This window comes from Phragmites australis, chromosome 1 (assembly GCF_958298935.1).
Source record: "Phragmites australis chromosome 1, lpPhrAust1.1, whole genome shotgun sequence".
NCBI classification, from domain to species: Eukaryota; Viridiplantae; Streptophyta; class Magnoliopsida; order Poales; family Poaceae; genus Phragmites; species Phragmites australis.
In genome coordinates, this window is record NC_084921.1 from 10,696,520 (window position 1) to 10,710,163 (window position 13,644).

At 41.4% G+C, this 13,644-nt stretch overlaps 1 protein-coding gene and 1 pseudogene across 1 annotated transcript; both read right to left on the reverse strand.

Moving 5' to 3' along the window:
* Positions 1-3,354: 3,354 nt before the first annotated feature.
* Positions 3,355-5,119, reverse strand: LOC133931037 (uncharacterized; annotated as a pseudogene).
* A 213-nt stretch (positions 5,120-5,332) lies between these two features.
* Positions 5,333-13,364, reverse strand: LOC133909284 (5'-3' exoribonuclease 3-like). The gene is made up of 23 exons (XM_062351650.1): positions 13,001-13,364; positions 12,186-12,288; positions 11,753-11,829; positions 11,434-11,625; positions 11,162-11,281; positions 11,014-11,076; positions 10,653-10,799; positions 10,384-10,548; positions 10,133-10,210; positions 9,929-10,015; positions 9,090-9,362; positions 8,901-8,996; positions 8,497-8,592; positions 8,175-8,245; positions 7,907-8,035; positions 7,741-7,817; positions 7,609-7,649; positions 7,458-7,532; positions 7,201-7,358; positions 6,838-6,942; positions 6,681-6,756; positions 6,512-6,594; positions 5,333-6,429 (listed from the first exon to the last, which is right to left on the reverse strand). The coding sequence occupies exons 1-23, from the start codon at positions 13,202-13,204 to the stop codon at positions 5,718-5,720; spliced, it is 3,228 nt and encodes a 1,075-aa protein (XP_062207634.1). The 5' UTR covers positions 13,205-13,364; the 3' UTR covers positions 5,333-5,717.
* Positions 13,365-13,644: the final 280 nt, after the last annotated feature.

Here is a 13,644-nt window from a genome sequence, read left to right on the forward strand (position 1 = left end):
CCCTGATTCAAGCTTTTAAAACTTAAACCACTATTATACATTAAAGTATTTAGATTTGCTATGTGACAACGATATTTCAATATTCATTTACTGTTAATACATGTTTAGGACCGTATGTAGGTACTGATGGGACATATAAACAAAAAATAAGTAACATGTGTAGAAAACAGTAATACATCGGGTAACATGACAGGATGAAAGTGGCCATTCTGTGCTAAGCTGACTAGAAAGAACTATTGTAGTATGAATTGAAATGACACTAGAGAGTAGAGAATCGTTGTAACTTTCATTGCATACATGTTTAATTTATATAGAATGAAGTGATAAGTTCATGTTACTTTGGGGAGACATCCCACCTGAATGGGTGTCTATTTGTTATGTAACTGTCATAGGTAGTTTATCTAATTGATCATTAGGATTTGCTTCATAACACTCATACTTGATCAGTTTGGTCATTTATATATAACCTAATGAAATCTCCTCCAAAAACCCTATGAGAAAGGGGGGCTGCCGGACCCGACTGGTCCCCGGAGGCAGCTCCCAGGGGGCGACCCGGGTTCGATCCCCGGCGCTCCCCCTCCGGGGCGCTCTTCATTTCCTCTGTAAATGGATGAGTGTGGGTCCCGTTTCTGAAAAAAAAACCCTATGAGAAAAATATAATCGTAGTATGCCATAAAAAACTCCTTAAAAACTAGCGAGAAAAATATTATGAGACAATGATGTGGTATACATGAATGCTTGTATTAATATTGTCTCATTAAAACCTTATATAAAAAACTTTGATAGGAAAAACTCATAAAAAAAGAGTACAATATATATGATTTGATGATCATTAACATGTTATATCTTAGGATTTTACTCCCATGAACTTTGCAACTCTTGAAGTCGTCTCATATCAATTCCACGAACTTATTTATGGAACGTGAATGTTGGTAAGGACTTTATGAATAAATTTGCAAGATTATCACATGACTCTATTTTTAAAATATTTATCTCCTCATTTTTCTGTAATTCATGAGGATACAATAATTTTAGGGCAATATGCTATATGATACTTCTCTTTATATAACCTTATTGCATTTGTACAATACAAACATCATTATCTTTATAGATAATGGTAGGTGATTCTAATGAATCAATATTAAATTACCACATGATTCTTGTATGTGATTGATCATTCTGTGAAGTCATACACATTCACATGATGCTTCATATAATGCAATTATTTCAGAATAGTCAGTGGAAGTAGCCACAAGAGCCTGTTTTGATGACTTCCATGATAAGCCTATTTCACCATATATGAATACAAAGCATGTCTGTAATTTGGTATTATGGGGATAAGATAAATAACCAGTATCGGTATATCCAACTATAGTGATGTTTTGGGTTTTCTGATAGAATAAACCAATATCCTTTCTACCTTGGAGATATCTGAGGATATTCTTTACTCCTGCCAAATGGCATTTTGTTGGAGCTGTGCTATGTCTAGCTAGTAAGTTTATTGCAAATGCAATATCAGGTCGGGTGCGATTTTCAAGTTACATTAGCGCTCCAAAGGTACTGAGATATGAAACTTCAGGTCCTAATATCTCTTCTTCATCATCCCTAAGTTTGAATGGATCTTTATTCGTATCAAGGGATCGAATGATCATATGTATTTTTTTATTATTCTCTAGATATATGCAGACTAGTATACAAGTATTCCTAAGGAAAAATACTCAAGTTGTAGGCCTAAGCAAAATTTGGTTTAACCAAATATTTCATCTTAAAATCCGTATTAAGATGATCGCGTGTTTCATTTATGTCTTTCGTATTTTCGATGATACAAAATCCAGTTGATGATTTCTTTATAAACACACATGAGCAATCATCATTATTTGAATAACTCTTCTATAGAAGAAACTCATTTAGTCGGTTTTACCGCAATCTATCCGACTATTTTAAGCCATGGAGTAGCTTTTTTAGCTTTACATAATACATGTTACGATTTATTTTGAGATTCAAAATTTTAAGCCCTTCATAGGACTTTCATATAGATATCTGAATTAAGTGACCCATATGAGTGTACGGTCACTACATCTATCAATTGTATGGATAGATTCTGCCAAAGATATTCCTACTTATTATTGTGTTTTCACTTTTTGTTGAATTTCTTTTGGTGTATTTTGTGACCACCAAATTTGCTTGTATTGTGAATGTTGGAATGCACTTCAGACAGTGGTTTTGCACCAGTTGGGTGTTGTTGATGATTCTTCGTTAAAGGCTCATCATATTTTTCTGTCTAGAGTAGAGTATAGATCAATTCAGAATACTTTGTATACTTCTGGGCGCAGTATTGCTGTTGCAATACCCTGTTAGCCGGAAGAAAAGTGAACAAAGTCTTCTCAATCACATTTGCGTTAGAGACGGATTGATCATATAAATGTAATTTTGAGCAGATTTTATGAACAACGGAGTTATAATCTACCACGGTTGTTTGATTTATACAGAATGAAGTAACAAGTCCTTTCGGGGAGACATCCCACTGGAATGAGTGTCCATTTGCTTGCTTTTAACAGCCACATCCATGGTAAAAGTAAAACCGTCTTTTTAGATCGCTAATTTTTCAGTTCATTGTTGTTCACTTGCATTATTTTACTTCGGAGTCAGGTCTGAATGTGTCCAATAATTGCACAGAAAAGAATTCCAATTGTACAGGGTCAGTCTAAAACAGCGAATAATATTGTTTCGACTCTGGGAACAAGAGGAACAAGGAAAGCGCAGGCTTCTTTTCTAGGACTAACAGCGCAGATTTTGATCCACAGAAATTCAGAAAATATGCACAGATATCATAGGCACTCAGATTTGAGCTCAGCAGAAGTAACCTACTGCTACATGGAGATCTATGGTCAGTTGGACAGACAAGAGATGAAGGGTAGTATATCCTTCTGCAGCTACCAAATTGTGTTCACCATGTCTCCATGAAATCGACCGCGTAATTAACTGTTAGTTCTTCGTTCAGTAATTTCTTCTTCTGATATTCAGATTTCCAACAGAGACGAGGCAACACCGACATGACGCATGAATCCAGGAATCTTATGGAAAGCATTGTGGCAAACCATTGTTTATGCTGCAAACATCGGTGCTGATTTTGATCACATATGCATCATATTTTTTTATGATTACGATCACAGCATTATTCGTAAGTGTTATATTTGTAAAACATTTCAATGGTCACAAAGAACATAGAACCATAAAGCAATCATTGATGTTCGGAAATCAAACCACGTCTGTCGAGTATCTACTCTTCATCATAGAACCTTGTTTGTGATATGAAAATTCCACAAGAGCATTCGGATGCTTAGTTTATCAGAACTATTTATTTACGTTGAAATTCGTACTGAAGTATATGTGAAAATTATAAGGTAGATGACTCGCGCAAGTACATTTTCTCCGTGCAGGGTTCCGGCTACCGTCTTCGCTCGGCCGGGACACGGAGACGCGCGCCTCCGGCAACGCCGTCCGCATCGCCGACACCCGCGCTTGTATGATCTCCAGTTGCTCACCTCCTGGAGTCCCCCTCCTTTTCCACGGTGTCTAACACCAATTGCTCAAGGGCAGGAGCCCTTCCTGTTCATGAGGAACCTGAGCAGCCGCAGCCGCAGCTCGCATCTCGTCCCTCGAAAATCCACCACCTTGATGAACGTCAGGTGGTCAAGAACGAGGTCGAAGTTAGAAACGATGTCCGCTTCGTCTTCCTCACCGGCCAATGTTGCCGCTAGCGTATGCAGCTTTGCCGCCGCGGAGCTGCAGTTTCAGCAGAAACTCAGCTGGTGAGTAGTGGCATGCATGTAGGCGGCTCGGTCGATCTACTACATGTACGCGTCCCGCAGGGCCGGCGTGGCGCCAAAGTGGACGGCGAGAGCGTCGTCGCTCAAGCAGATGATGTCGCCGTGGGAGGCGAACGACTCGAGCGCGGGAGCGTCGACCCAGAGCTCGCGCACGGCCAGGCAGCCCACGAGCTCAAGGCCCCGCAGCTCCTCGCCGGCGACCTTCACCGACGAGAGGAGGTTGCAGCTCCTCAGGCTGAGGACCTCGAGAGAGCGGCGGTTGGAGAGAACGTCCCGGACCGCCTCGTCGGTGACGTCGGCATGGCTGAGGGAGAGCGAGCGGAGGCTGCACCCGCCGAGTGCGAGCCGCGCCAGCGAGTTATTGGCCAGGAACAGGTCGCCCGGGGGCTCTAGTCGGCGTCCAGGGCCCTGTGCCCCCGCGTCGGCGTCAGGTCGACCTCCACCCCCCCTGTCGCCCCTCGCCACGTCGGCCGCGACCCATCCGATGACGTCCCGCCCGAATGCGCCGGACGGGGATGAGAACGCAACGCGGAACAAGTCGAGCGGCGCGGCGTACACGGTGTGGAGCCGGAGGCAGCGGCTTACCGTGGCCGCGGGCGAAGTCGTGGTTAGCGAGGTCGATGACAAGCGCGCCGAGCCACAGGCGCGCTCACCGCCGGGAGAGCGCGCTGGTGCGGACGGCGTGCTTGAGCTGTAGGTTGTCGAGGTCGTCTGGGAGGCCGCTCAGCCGGTCCTCTGCCTCCACCATGGCTCCACGCTTGTTCGGGTGGTGCGATTCCATCGCAGACTCTTGGGTTTGGTTGATGCGCTGCAACTGCAGTTTGGTCGGTCGAAATGCGGGGTGCAGCATTCCCCGCTTTGACGAAGCTTTTATATTGCAGCGCCAGCTAAGCAATGCAGTGCACTGAAAATGCCATGCAACTAGTAGTTCTAAAAAGAAACAGCCATGCAATCGTTAAACGTCCACCAAAGCACCAACACTTCGCAGCAGCTTCTACACCCTTAACAATCGAATATCTCCATCCAAGATCAGTTATAAACTACTCTGCACAGAGGTGTCAATGCAGGCATACGCACACACCAATACTATATGCAAGTGGAACTGTAGATGAATTCACAATGCAGAGACAAACAACTACACCACACAGCACAATCTCAACCAGCAACCCTGAAACCCCAAAACAACAGTGCGGTGCACGACAACACGGCTAACAATGCAGCGACAACCAACAAATAAACGATTCTGCACCCGGCAGTACCTGTCCCCGGCATTGATTCTGCAGCCAGTAAACATGCAACAGTCTGGAGCATTCCTGGCACAAGCACAAGATACCAGGATAACGCCACAACAGAAATATCGTATGCTCAACCGGCAATCACGAGCTCTGAGTGCGAGAGAAATCCCACTTCCATTACTGCCATCAAAGAGAGCTGATACATGATTTGAAAAATATACCCATCATCAAAACTGGAAATAGACACTCTCAAATACACTATCTCAATGATCCAAAATCTGTTCATCTTCTGAATATACTCATCACCAGAACTAGTTAAACCCCAGGGTAAAATTTGTTGAGCATCTTCTGAATATATCCATCATTCAAACTTGTTAAACCCCAGGGTGCTTATATGCCATATTCTGAATAAATGAGAAGCTCAAATGAAAGAATGGTGACCAACTACCAGTATCTGATGGTCTGTAAATAATGCTAGTATACAGAACTTGGCAACATGCCTCTCAAGATCTTTGATGCCACGACCTAGCTGCTTGAAGATCACCAGACTTTGCAGATGTTGTATGCTCCTACACCTTAGCTGAGTTACTCTATATTACTAGGGAAGCTCTACTAACAACACAAACTACAACAGTAACTGGATAGGGATCTTCTATCGACCGTAACCTGATGGAGGCCTCCGGCTTGAACTTCCGTCCAAAGCGCCATAACGGTTCTGTGGTTGCTGTGACTGTGAATCAGGCCTTGTGGGAGGTTCCCTACCTCCATAAGGCCCTCTTCCAGCATAGGAGCTATATGGTTGTTGCTGCCACTGTTGGGTTCCACGAAATGGAGGGGGCTGGTAGCCTCCACCATAAACCCCAGGATATGCTGATGGGGGTTGCCCATACTGTCCAGGACCCGACGGCAGAGCAGCAGGCTGTGATGAATACAGGTTGCCACCAGTTTCCTGGTATCCATATGCAGGTGGAACCCTACCTCTCGTGTCATAGTAGCTATCTCTTGCATATGGATGAGATTGCTGCCTGCCTCGGTTACCTTGTTCATATTGTGAAGGCCCTGATCTTTCATACTGATAATGACCCGATCCTGATGATGCATATGCTGGTAGTTGACCATTGGGTACATTACCCCTAGGAACATACCAACCAGGACGTCCAGCAGACTGCTCCACTTGTGGAGGCATGCCTTGCTTGCCTATAGGGTGCACTACATTCAAATGGTGCACACCATTCATTATAGTTTGATATGGCATTGATGGGGCACTATGTTGCCCCATACCCTGAACATTTAAGCTGTTTATGACTAGTCGGTGGGCTGCCTCTCCGAGTTGGCGGCCTGATATGGCTCCTGCTGGGTTTTGCCTAATAACCATTTTACAAGAAGATCAGAATTTTCAATTTGTCTGCAGGAAAATACAAAAGAACAGAAAGGTTGATAATATACCTGTTGCTATTATCATGAGGCCTCCTGCCGCTGTCTTCATGCCACAGCACTGGAGGCGGTTTCAGATCACTAGCTTCAACAATCTTCAGAGTAGATTGAACACAGCTTATTCACTATTAATATTACGATGCTGATGCTACACAGATACACTAAAATACAAGTTCCAAACCTTCTTGGGTATGATAACACCAACTGGCGGCTGGGCTATGTGCTTATGATGATCCGGAAGCTTGTAGATTGAGCATCTGGTTGATGCAAATGCCATAATTGTTAATTAGAGCCACTAAAAAGTATTAAAACATATCAGGTAAAGGGGTTAAGCTTACATCACTTGATTGTCCATAATATCCTCCAGCCCATCCACAGGAGACCTAAATACAGGAGGGCATGAGTCCCCACTGCAAAGTGATATGTAGCCATTCATTCCTCCACTGTACAAAATAAGAGCAGGTGTCAGAGAAATCTTAAAAAACAAACAAAGTTTTCTTAGCGCATATTAAAATCGGCTATCTTTTTTTTTCAATACAACTAGCAGGCAGAACTGGTTCAACGCTGTTTTACTCATTCATCCCCCTTCCCCACCAGTCACCACAACAAAAGACACCATTGGTACGCAAATATCAATACAGATTTAAAGTAATAAAATAGTATTAGATGTGAATCAACAATCCTGATTAAGCTTAGCTAACCTAGCAGAAGGATCAAGCTTTTCTTTAATTTCATTTCTCTCTTTGTCAGGCAGATGTCCAAATTTGCTGTTGAGAGAGTAGATATAAGGCGAAAGTGGATGTGAGCCATTCACGAAAAGCATATCGAACATGATACTGTTTCTCCTTGCTTCTTCAGGCTACATCGAAGATGAGGAAAACAAAGCAAATCTTAGAAGATTTTTAGTCCTTGTGGCTTATAAAGCATGAATACATGACAAACTGTTTCATCTCCATACCGTCAAAGTAAGCTCAACTTTTTTAATCTCAGCCAACAAGCGAGCTTCATCAATAAAGGGCAGTTTTGCTATCCCCTGCAAAACATATATTATAGTTACCAGTTAGACATGCGCATATCAAAGATGTAAATGCTCCCTCTGAAGAACTAACCTGCCAAGAATATCTCTTCCCATTCATATCTACTTCGAAATCTGCATGGTAAATGGGGAAGAGAGATCAGACAAAATCTTATATCAAGGATCTGATAATAGAGTACTTCACATATTGGCAAAATCAGCATACCAGTAGGATAAAAATCAATTATTGGCGAATTTGGATCAGTCATCAACTGCCGATACTGTAGCGGTAGTGCATGGGCACTGAAAATTTAATGTGACAGTCTGTCAAAATACTTTCCACCACAATTGAAGGAACTAGGATCAAAGAAATGCAATACTAGCATGTTCACCTTGCAGCTGGGAAAACGCCCATAAGCTGATCAAAAGGTTTAAATGGTGTCCCAAGTTCAAATTTTATATTAAGCTGACCCAAACCCCTTAGATCCGAAGCGAACGGAGCATAGTGATAAGGGTAGAACCTACATACAGAATAATGATATTTGAGAACGAGATGTTGGAAGCACAGGCAGAAAGAACAATTAAGCCTGCCGAAAACACGCTGCAAATGAACCTTTACATAATTGGATATACTTGGCTAACTTGAGCAAGCTAAATTACCATTGCCATGAGCAGACCCCTTCATAATAGTAGTGCATTACCCAACACAAACCTTCTGTGTATTTGAGAACCTAAGCGTAGGGTAAATCGCATAAGATTATAAGCTTGTAGCAAAAGTAACATTCTCTAAAAAAGATCAGATAACCTATGCTATCAAAGTTAGAACAAGTAACAACTAACAGCAGCAGCAGCAGCAAAGCCCTTAGTCCCAAGTGAGTTGGGGTAAGCCAAAAGTTAACACAAGTAATGTAACAAAAATATTGCATTGTGTCACTAACGAGCAATAAAAGCAGTAAATCGAAGAAACTTCTGAGATACTTACAACATCTCTGCGTATTTCTTCGATCTGTTCAGGTGTTCTTGCCCCAAATTTCTCTTCGTAGTACCTTTCCCTCCATCCTGATTCTCCAAGCTTCACCTGAGTGTAACAACAAAAAAATTTCATACTAATTTTAAATGTGTAAGTTGTGAAATCAATAAAGAAAGTGAATAAATGAACAAAATTTCACTACTTTGCTTATTACGGTCCAAGATGTAGGACTATATTTTTAAAAAAAATTCAATATGTATAATCTCTAGTGTTTTTAGTCATCTATGGTGTTCAGCAATGTTTTGTAATTTGTCATATAGTATAATATGCAAGCAAATTGTTTTAAATTAACCACATAGAGTCAATGCAGCAACAGCATATGATTTGTACACAAATAACCAAAGAGATAGACATACCTTATCTTCTTCTGGATTTTCAGAATTAAAAATATCTGATTTCTCGCGAAGTGCATCTTTAAGCATCGACTTTAATTCTTCTTTGTTTTCACGTTCCTAAGAAAGTCATCAAGAATGTCAGGTAAAATTGCAAGAAATATTTCTTCCAAAATACATGTGAGATCTTCTCAAACCAATGGGATGAATTACTTGGGCTTCAAGGTCATTTTCAGCTTCAACTATGACGGTGGCAATACTGGAACCTGATGATGATATTCGTGCAGCTTTTCGAGCTCGATTGTTCCTTTCTTTATTGTCTTTATGAGATCCATTCTGCTCATATGGCGCAGGCACAGCCCCGGAGGCTAGGCGAGACCCTTGAAACTGTGTAACAGGTACAATAAGATCATCACTAACATGGGGATCCAGATCATCACCTCGCTTTGCTTGGGCCTTTTCCCGCTTTATTCTTTCCGCTTGACGCTACAACAGGGGAGTACGATTGTAAATTGTAAGTGGAAATGCCTGACTCTCATACAGAACTTTTCGACAATTGACCAGAACAAATGCAGAAAAAAGGTTGCAAACGTTTCTTGCACAGGAATTCAAAATGCCTTGTTCCAAAAGCTTTATACAAGTTCAGGTCACAAATGCAAAGGGACATGCCCAGTTAACCCTTACATGCTACTCTGAGATAAAAAAATCATGGCTAACATATTTGAATTCTGCAAAAAAACCCTTTTCAGATTATTTTGTTCTACTACATGAACCAGTACAGATAGAAATTTGAACCTATAGGAAACATTACAGGTAAAAAGGAACATAGTTGCCCACATGAGCACAGAAGATCATTCATAATGGAAACTGATAACTAAAATTAGTTTTATCCACAATATGCTAGTTACAGTTCAATAAGTAAGTCAATCATCATCATCATCACGCACCTGATGCAAACGGGCCCTTTTCTGAAATATTTTATTCTCATATAGTTTTATCCACAATATGCTAGTTACAGTTCAATAAGTAAGTCAATCATCATCATCACGCACCTGATGCAAACGGGCTCTTTTCTGAAATATTTTATCCTCATAGGAACCAACTGCTTGAATGAAGTGTTCAACTCTATTCAGATCAGGCTAAAACAAGAAAGAAGAAACAAATTACTGATTAAATACCAATATGATCAATTGAATCAGATAATAGTTTCAGAATCTGCTGCTGAACCAACTCTGACAGAAATGAACTTTGATTACCGTGCAAGAATCAGTTAAATAGCCACCCATTGAAGGAAATTCCTTCTTGTATACTGCCATTAGCAAATTAATAGCTCCCTGCAGAAAACCAGGACATTAGTGCCATGTGACATATTTAAGAGTGAAATGCAAGAATCAAGAGGAACTTGAAGAAGGTTAAAGAATAAACAGAGATCCAGTCTAGTAACAGCAAAAATTTGAAGGTGCTAGGTGCAATTTTGCAAAGGTGGATACTCAAACAGGAAACAAACCTCACGAATCTCTAGTGTCGGCATATGCGGAAGAAAATCATTGCCAACAAAGAAGCACATGAAGATGAAATCATCGACGATGCGTTCAAAATCAATTTGGAAAGGTGGGTTTGGCATTCTGAACTCGTATTCTAAGTACTCCCGAAGGGTCCATATATTCAAGAACTGCAAAAGCACAAAAGTAAACCAAACTAAATATATCATTATGACCTTCCAAAGGGAGTCTTATTAAACCACATGTTACAACAAACAAAATATATCATTATGACCTGATAAGGCTTCTTGGGAACAATAGCATCACCCTTCTCATCAAACTCCCCAGCTTTTCTTTTCACCTTTCCTTCACAGTTTGCTGCTAGATGTCCCACCTGACCACACAAGAAGCATTTATCCTGCTGTCCGGGTGTAAAAACAACCTGCAAACACACAAAAAAGTGAGTCCTTAAGGTACTTTAAAGAAAAAGGAATAGCAGTGCAGGGACAGAAGGTAATATAAATTTTGCAAACAAAAAACACAAAATAACATAGACAACAGGAGAACATAGAAACAAACTCAATTTTTCTTGGACTATGACAATAGTATGTATTAACATTTAAAAGCATATATAATCCACATTGAGGAGAGCTAACCTCTCTTAGTATTGAGAAGTGTACTTCATGTGTCGCTAAAGCTAACATGATCAGATCTGCATCCTGCATTTATGAATATATAGAGCTGCATTAGCAGGGCTAAAAGAAAAAAACTACATTAGAAATAATATAATTTTGTTGGACATACCAGGCCATACAGGCAATGGCGTGTGTTTGGGTTGAAACCAGAGAGATTCCGTTGGCCACGAATATACGACATGATTTTATGTTCCCCTTCACCAGGAACATTGGCATCAGACAAAACAACCTTCAAAAGGACTTAATTAGAACATACATGACTTAATTCACATTCAGGCTTTCTGAGGTCCGTGGCAGCCTTTTCCAACTAAAAAATATATGGAGACTGACAGAAAGCATTGCTAAAAAAACGAAATCAAATCGGGATCAGCTCATACTTACTTTAATTTGTTTCCATCCAGGATCATAATTCAATCTGAGATGGATGTAATACTGCAAAGCAACTGATAAAACAGCCATAAACTCAGTCCCTGGAGTAATAACATTGGAATCACAGGTTTGTGATTGCTGTTTTGGAGGAAGTTTCCTGCCTTCCCTCTCAAACTCTTCACGTAACCGTTCTTCTTCTGCAGCCTAGGGGCAGAACAGTATTGAGCTGTGAGTGCAATGAAATGGTTGCAGCTGCCCAAAAATAACAACTAAAAGGACAGCATACAATCATACACAGAGCAAAGGAGGATAGTTCCAGTAGAATACTGACCGCATCAGCTGCATCTTTTGCAGCTCTGAATCGTCTAGAGCGCTGCTGGTTCATCTTAGCACGAGGAGCCACACCATCTGTAAAGCCATTGTACCACAGTAAAAATTATGAACAGCAATAAAATCAAATATGATCACAAGTACAAGAACTACATTGATCATTGAATTCAGGGGGGATGCTTATTCCAAAAGAGCTGCATAAACCCACTATGTATATTACATATGAGAACAAACTTTGATTAAAGCACAAACACCTGCGTAGTTATGACAAGGTAGTCTGCATGACAATACCCAACAGGTAAAAGAGAAACTACACTGAATCCTGACTTTTACAAATATATACAACTCCAGAAATTCCGCTAGTTCACACAGCACTAAAATATATAGGTGGAGTAGCAACAAAATTTCATCCACAACAGGCATGCAATACGTACCAATGGCCATGTACAAAAGCTTCCGAGGGCGAACCATGATGAATAGTCTGTCGATATAATCAAACATGCACTGAAAAACCTCACCAAATGTTGTTGGGGAGGGCTACAGCAGAGAAAACCATGGTCAACATTTAAATCAGAGAACAAAAGCAAATAGGAAGTTAACACTAAAATGTTTCTAATAAAAAATAAAGAAAACGTTTGCGCTAAAACTATTTTTATTTTATTATAATCTTTTTTCTTTCTTCATTTCTCTTCGGTTCGTGTGGCTCTTATTGGGTTTCATCTCTAGCCTACCCCAACTTGCTTAGGATTAAAAGCTTAGTTGTTGTTGTTGATGCGGTGGCTTCCACTAAAACTATTGATGATGCAGCAGCATACAGTTGCTAACTGAAATAGGTCCGGAATCAAATTAAATTCAACTATCCATTGGCAGGTTCGTCGGCCCACATTTGTTCGCAATTTGTTTTCACAGCAGTTTGGAAGACAACAGCAGACTGAACCTGTATAATTGAGACAAACATTACTTCGAATAATTGAATGAACTGCAACATCCTCTCGACAACTTAGCAGCTCATTTTTTCCCTAGCTGAAATCAATTTACCAGCCGAATACAAGCTAAACACCCACCAATTCTCTCCTCCAAGATCTCACCAATCGCAAGCCCATCACCTGATTACCGCAAACACATCGAACATCATCTAGCACCAAACAATCCCCGACTTCCGCACTCCCACGCCCAAAGCAACCCACCAATCGAGACAGAGGGGAGTGGAGAGAGGGGGAAAGGAAGGAAGGAGGGAGGCGAGCCGTACCCTGTCCTCCGGGTGGAAGCAGGGGTGTATGATGCCGTTCATGTCGAGGTAGAGATTGTCGAACTCGAGGCCGTTGGGGTTGGGCTTGGAGGTGTCCACGGGCACCTTGACGCCCTCGATATCCACGGGCTCCTCCTCCACCACGTCCATCACCACCATCGGGTACTTCTCCGCCAGCCACCGGTAGAACGCCGGGACACCCATCTCCGCTGCCGCTGCCACCGGCGGGGCCGAGGCCTCGCCGGAACCCTAACCCTAGAAGCGCACGCGGGGCGCGCGGAGGCGCCGGATGGATGAGGCGCGAGGTCAGTGTCGTCGGTTTGGGCTCAAACGACCAACTTCTGACGAAGTCCTTGAGAAAACCTGGCTGACGTGAGCGAGGACCAGGTGGTTGTTCGAATTTGTTATAGGATTATCGATTAATACAAGAAGAAACATGTTTAGTTGTATATATATTTACTGTTTTAGAAGAAACATATTTAGTTGTATATATCTCTTATTTTAAATTGGTTTGATGGATATAAATATATATCTTTAGTATGGACCAGGAGTGTTTAATTTTTCCTTTTAGATTAGAAATAGAAAAAATATATGTATGTAAAGAGGATTGTGTCATGTTTCTCGGAGAGGATGCAAACTTAGGT

Coding starts and splice junctions, on each gene's coding strand:
- LOC133909284 (XM_062351650.1), bottom strand. CDS start 13,204: ATGGGTGTCCCGGCGTTCTACCGGTGGCTGGCGGAGAAGTACCCGATG. Junction 11,077..11,161: donor GCCATTGCCTGTATGGCCTG/GTATGTCCAACA, acceptor TCATAAATGCAG/GATGCAGATCTGATCATGTT. Junction 10,549..10,652: donor TTCCCAAGAAGCCTTATCAG/GTCATAATGATA, acceptor GTGCTTTTGCAG/TTCTTGAATATATGGACCCT.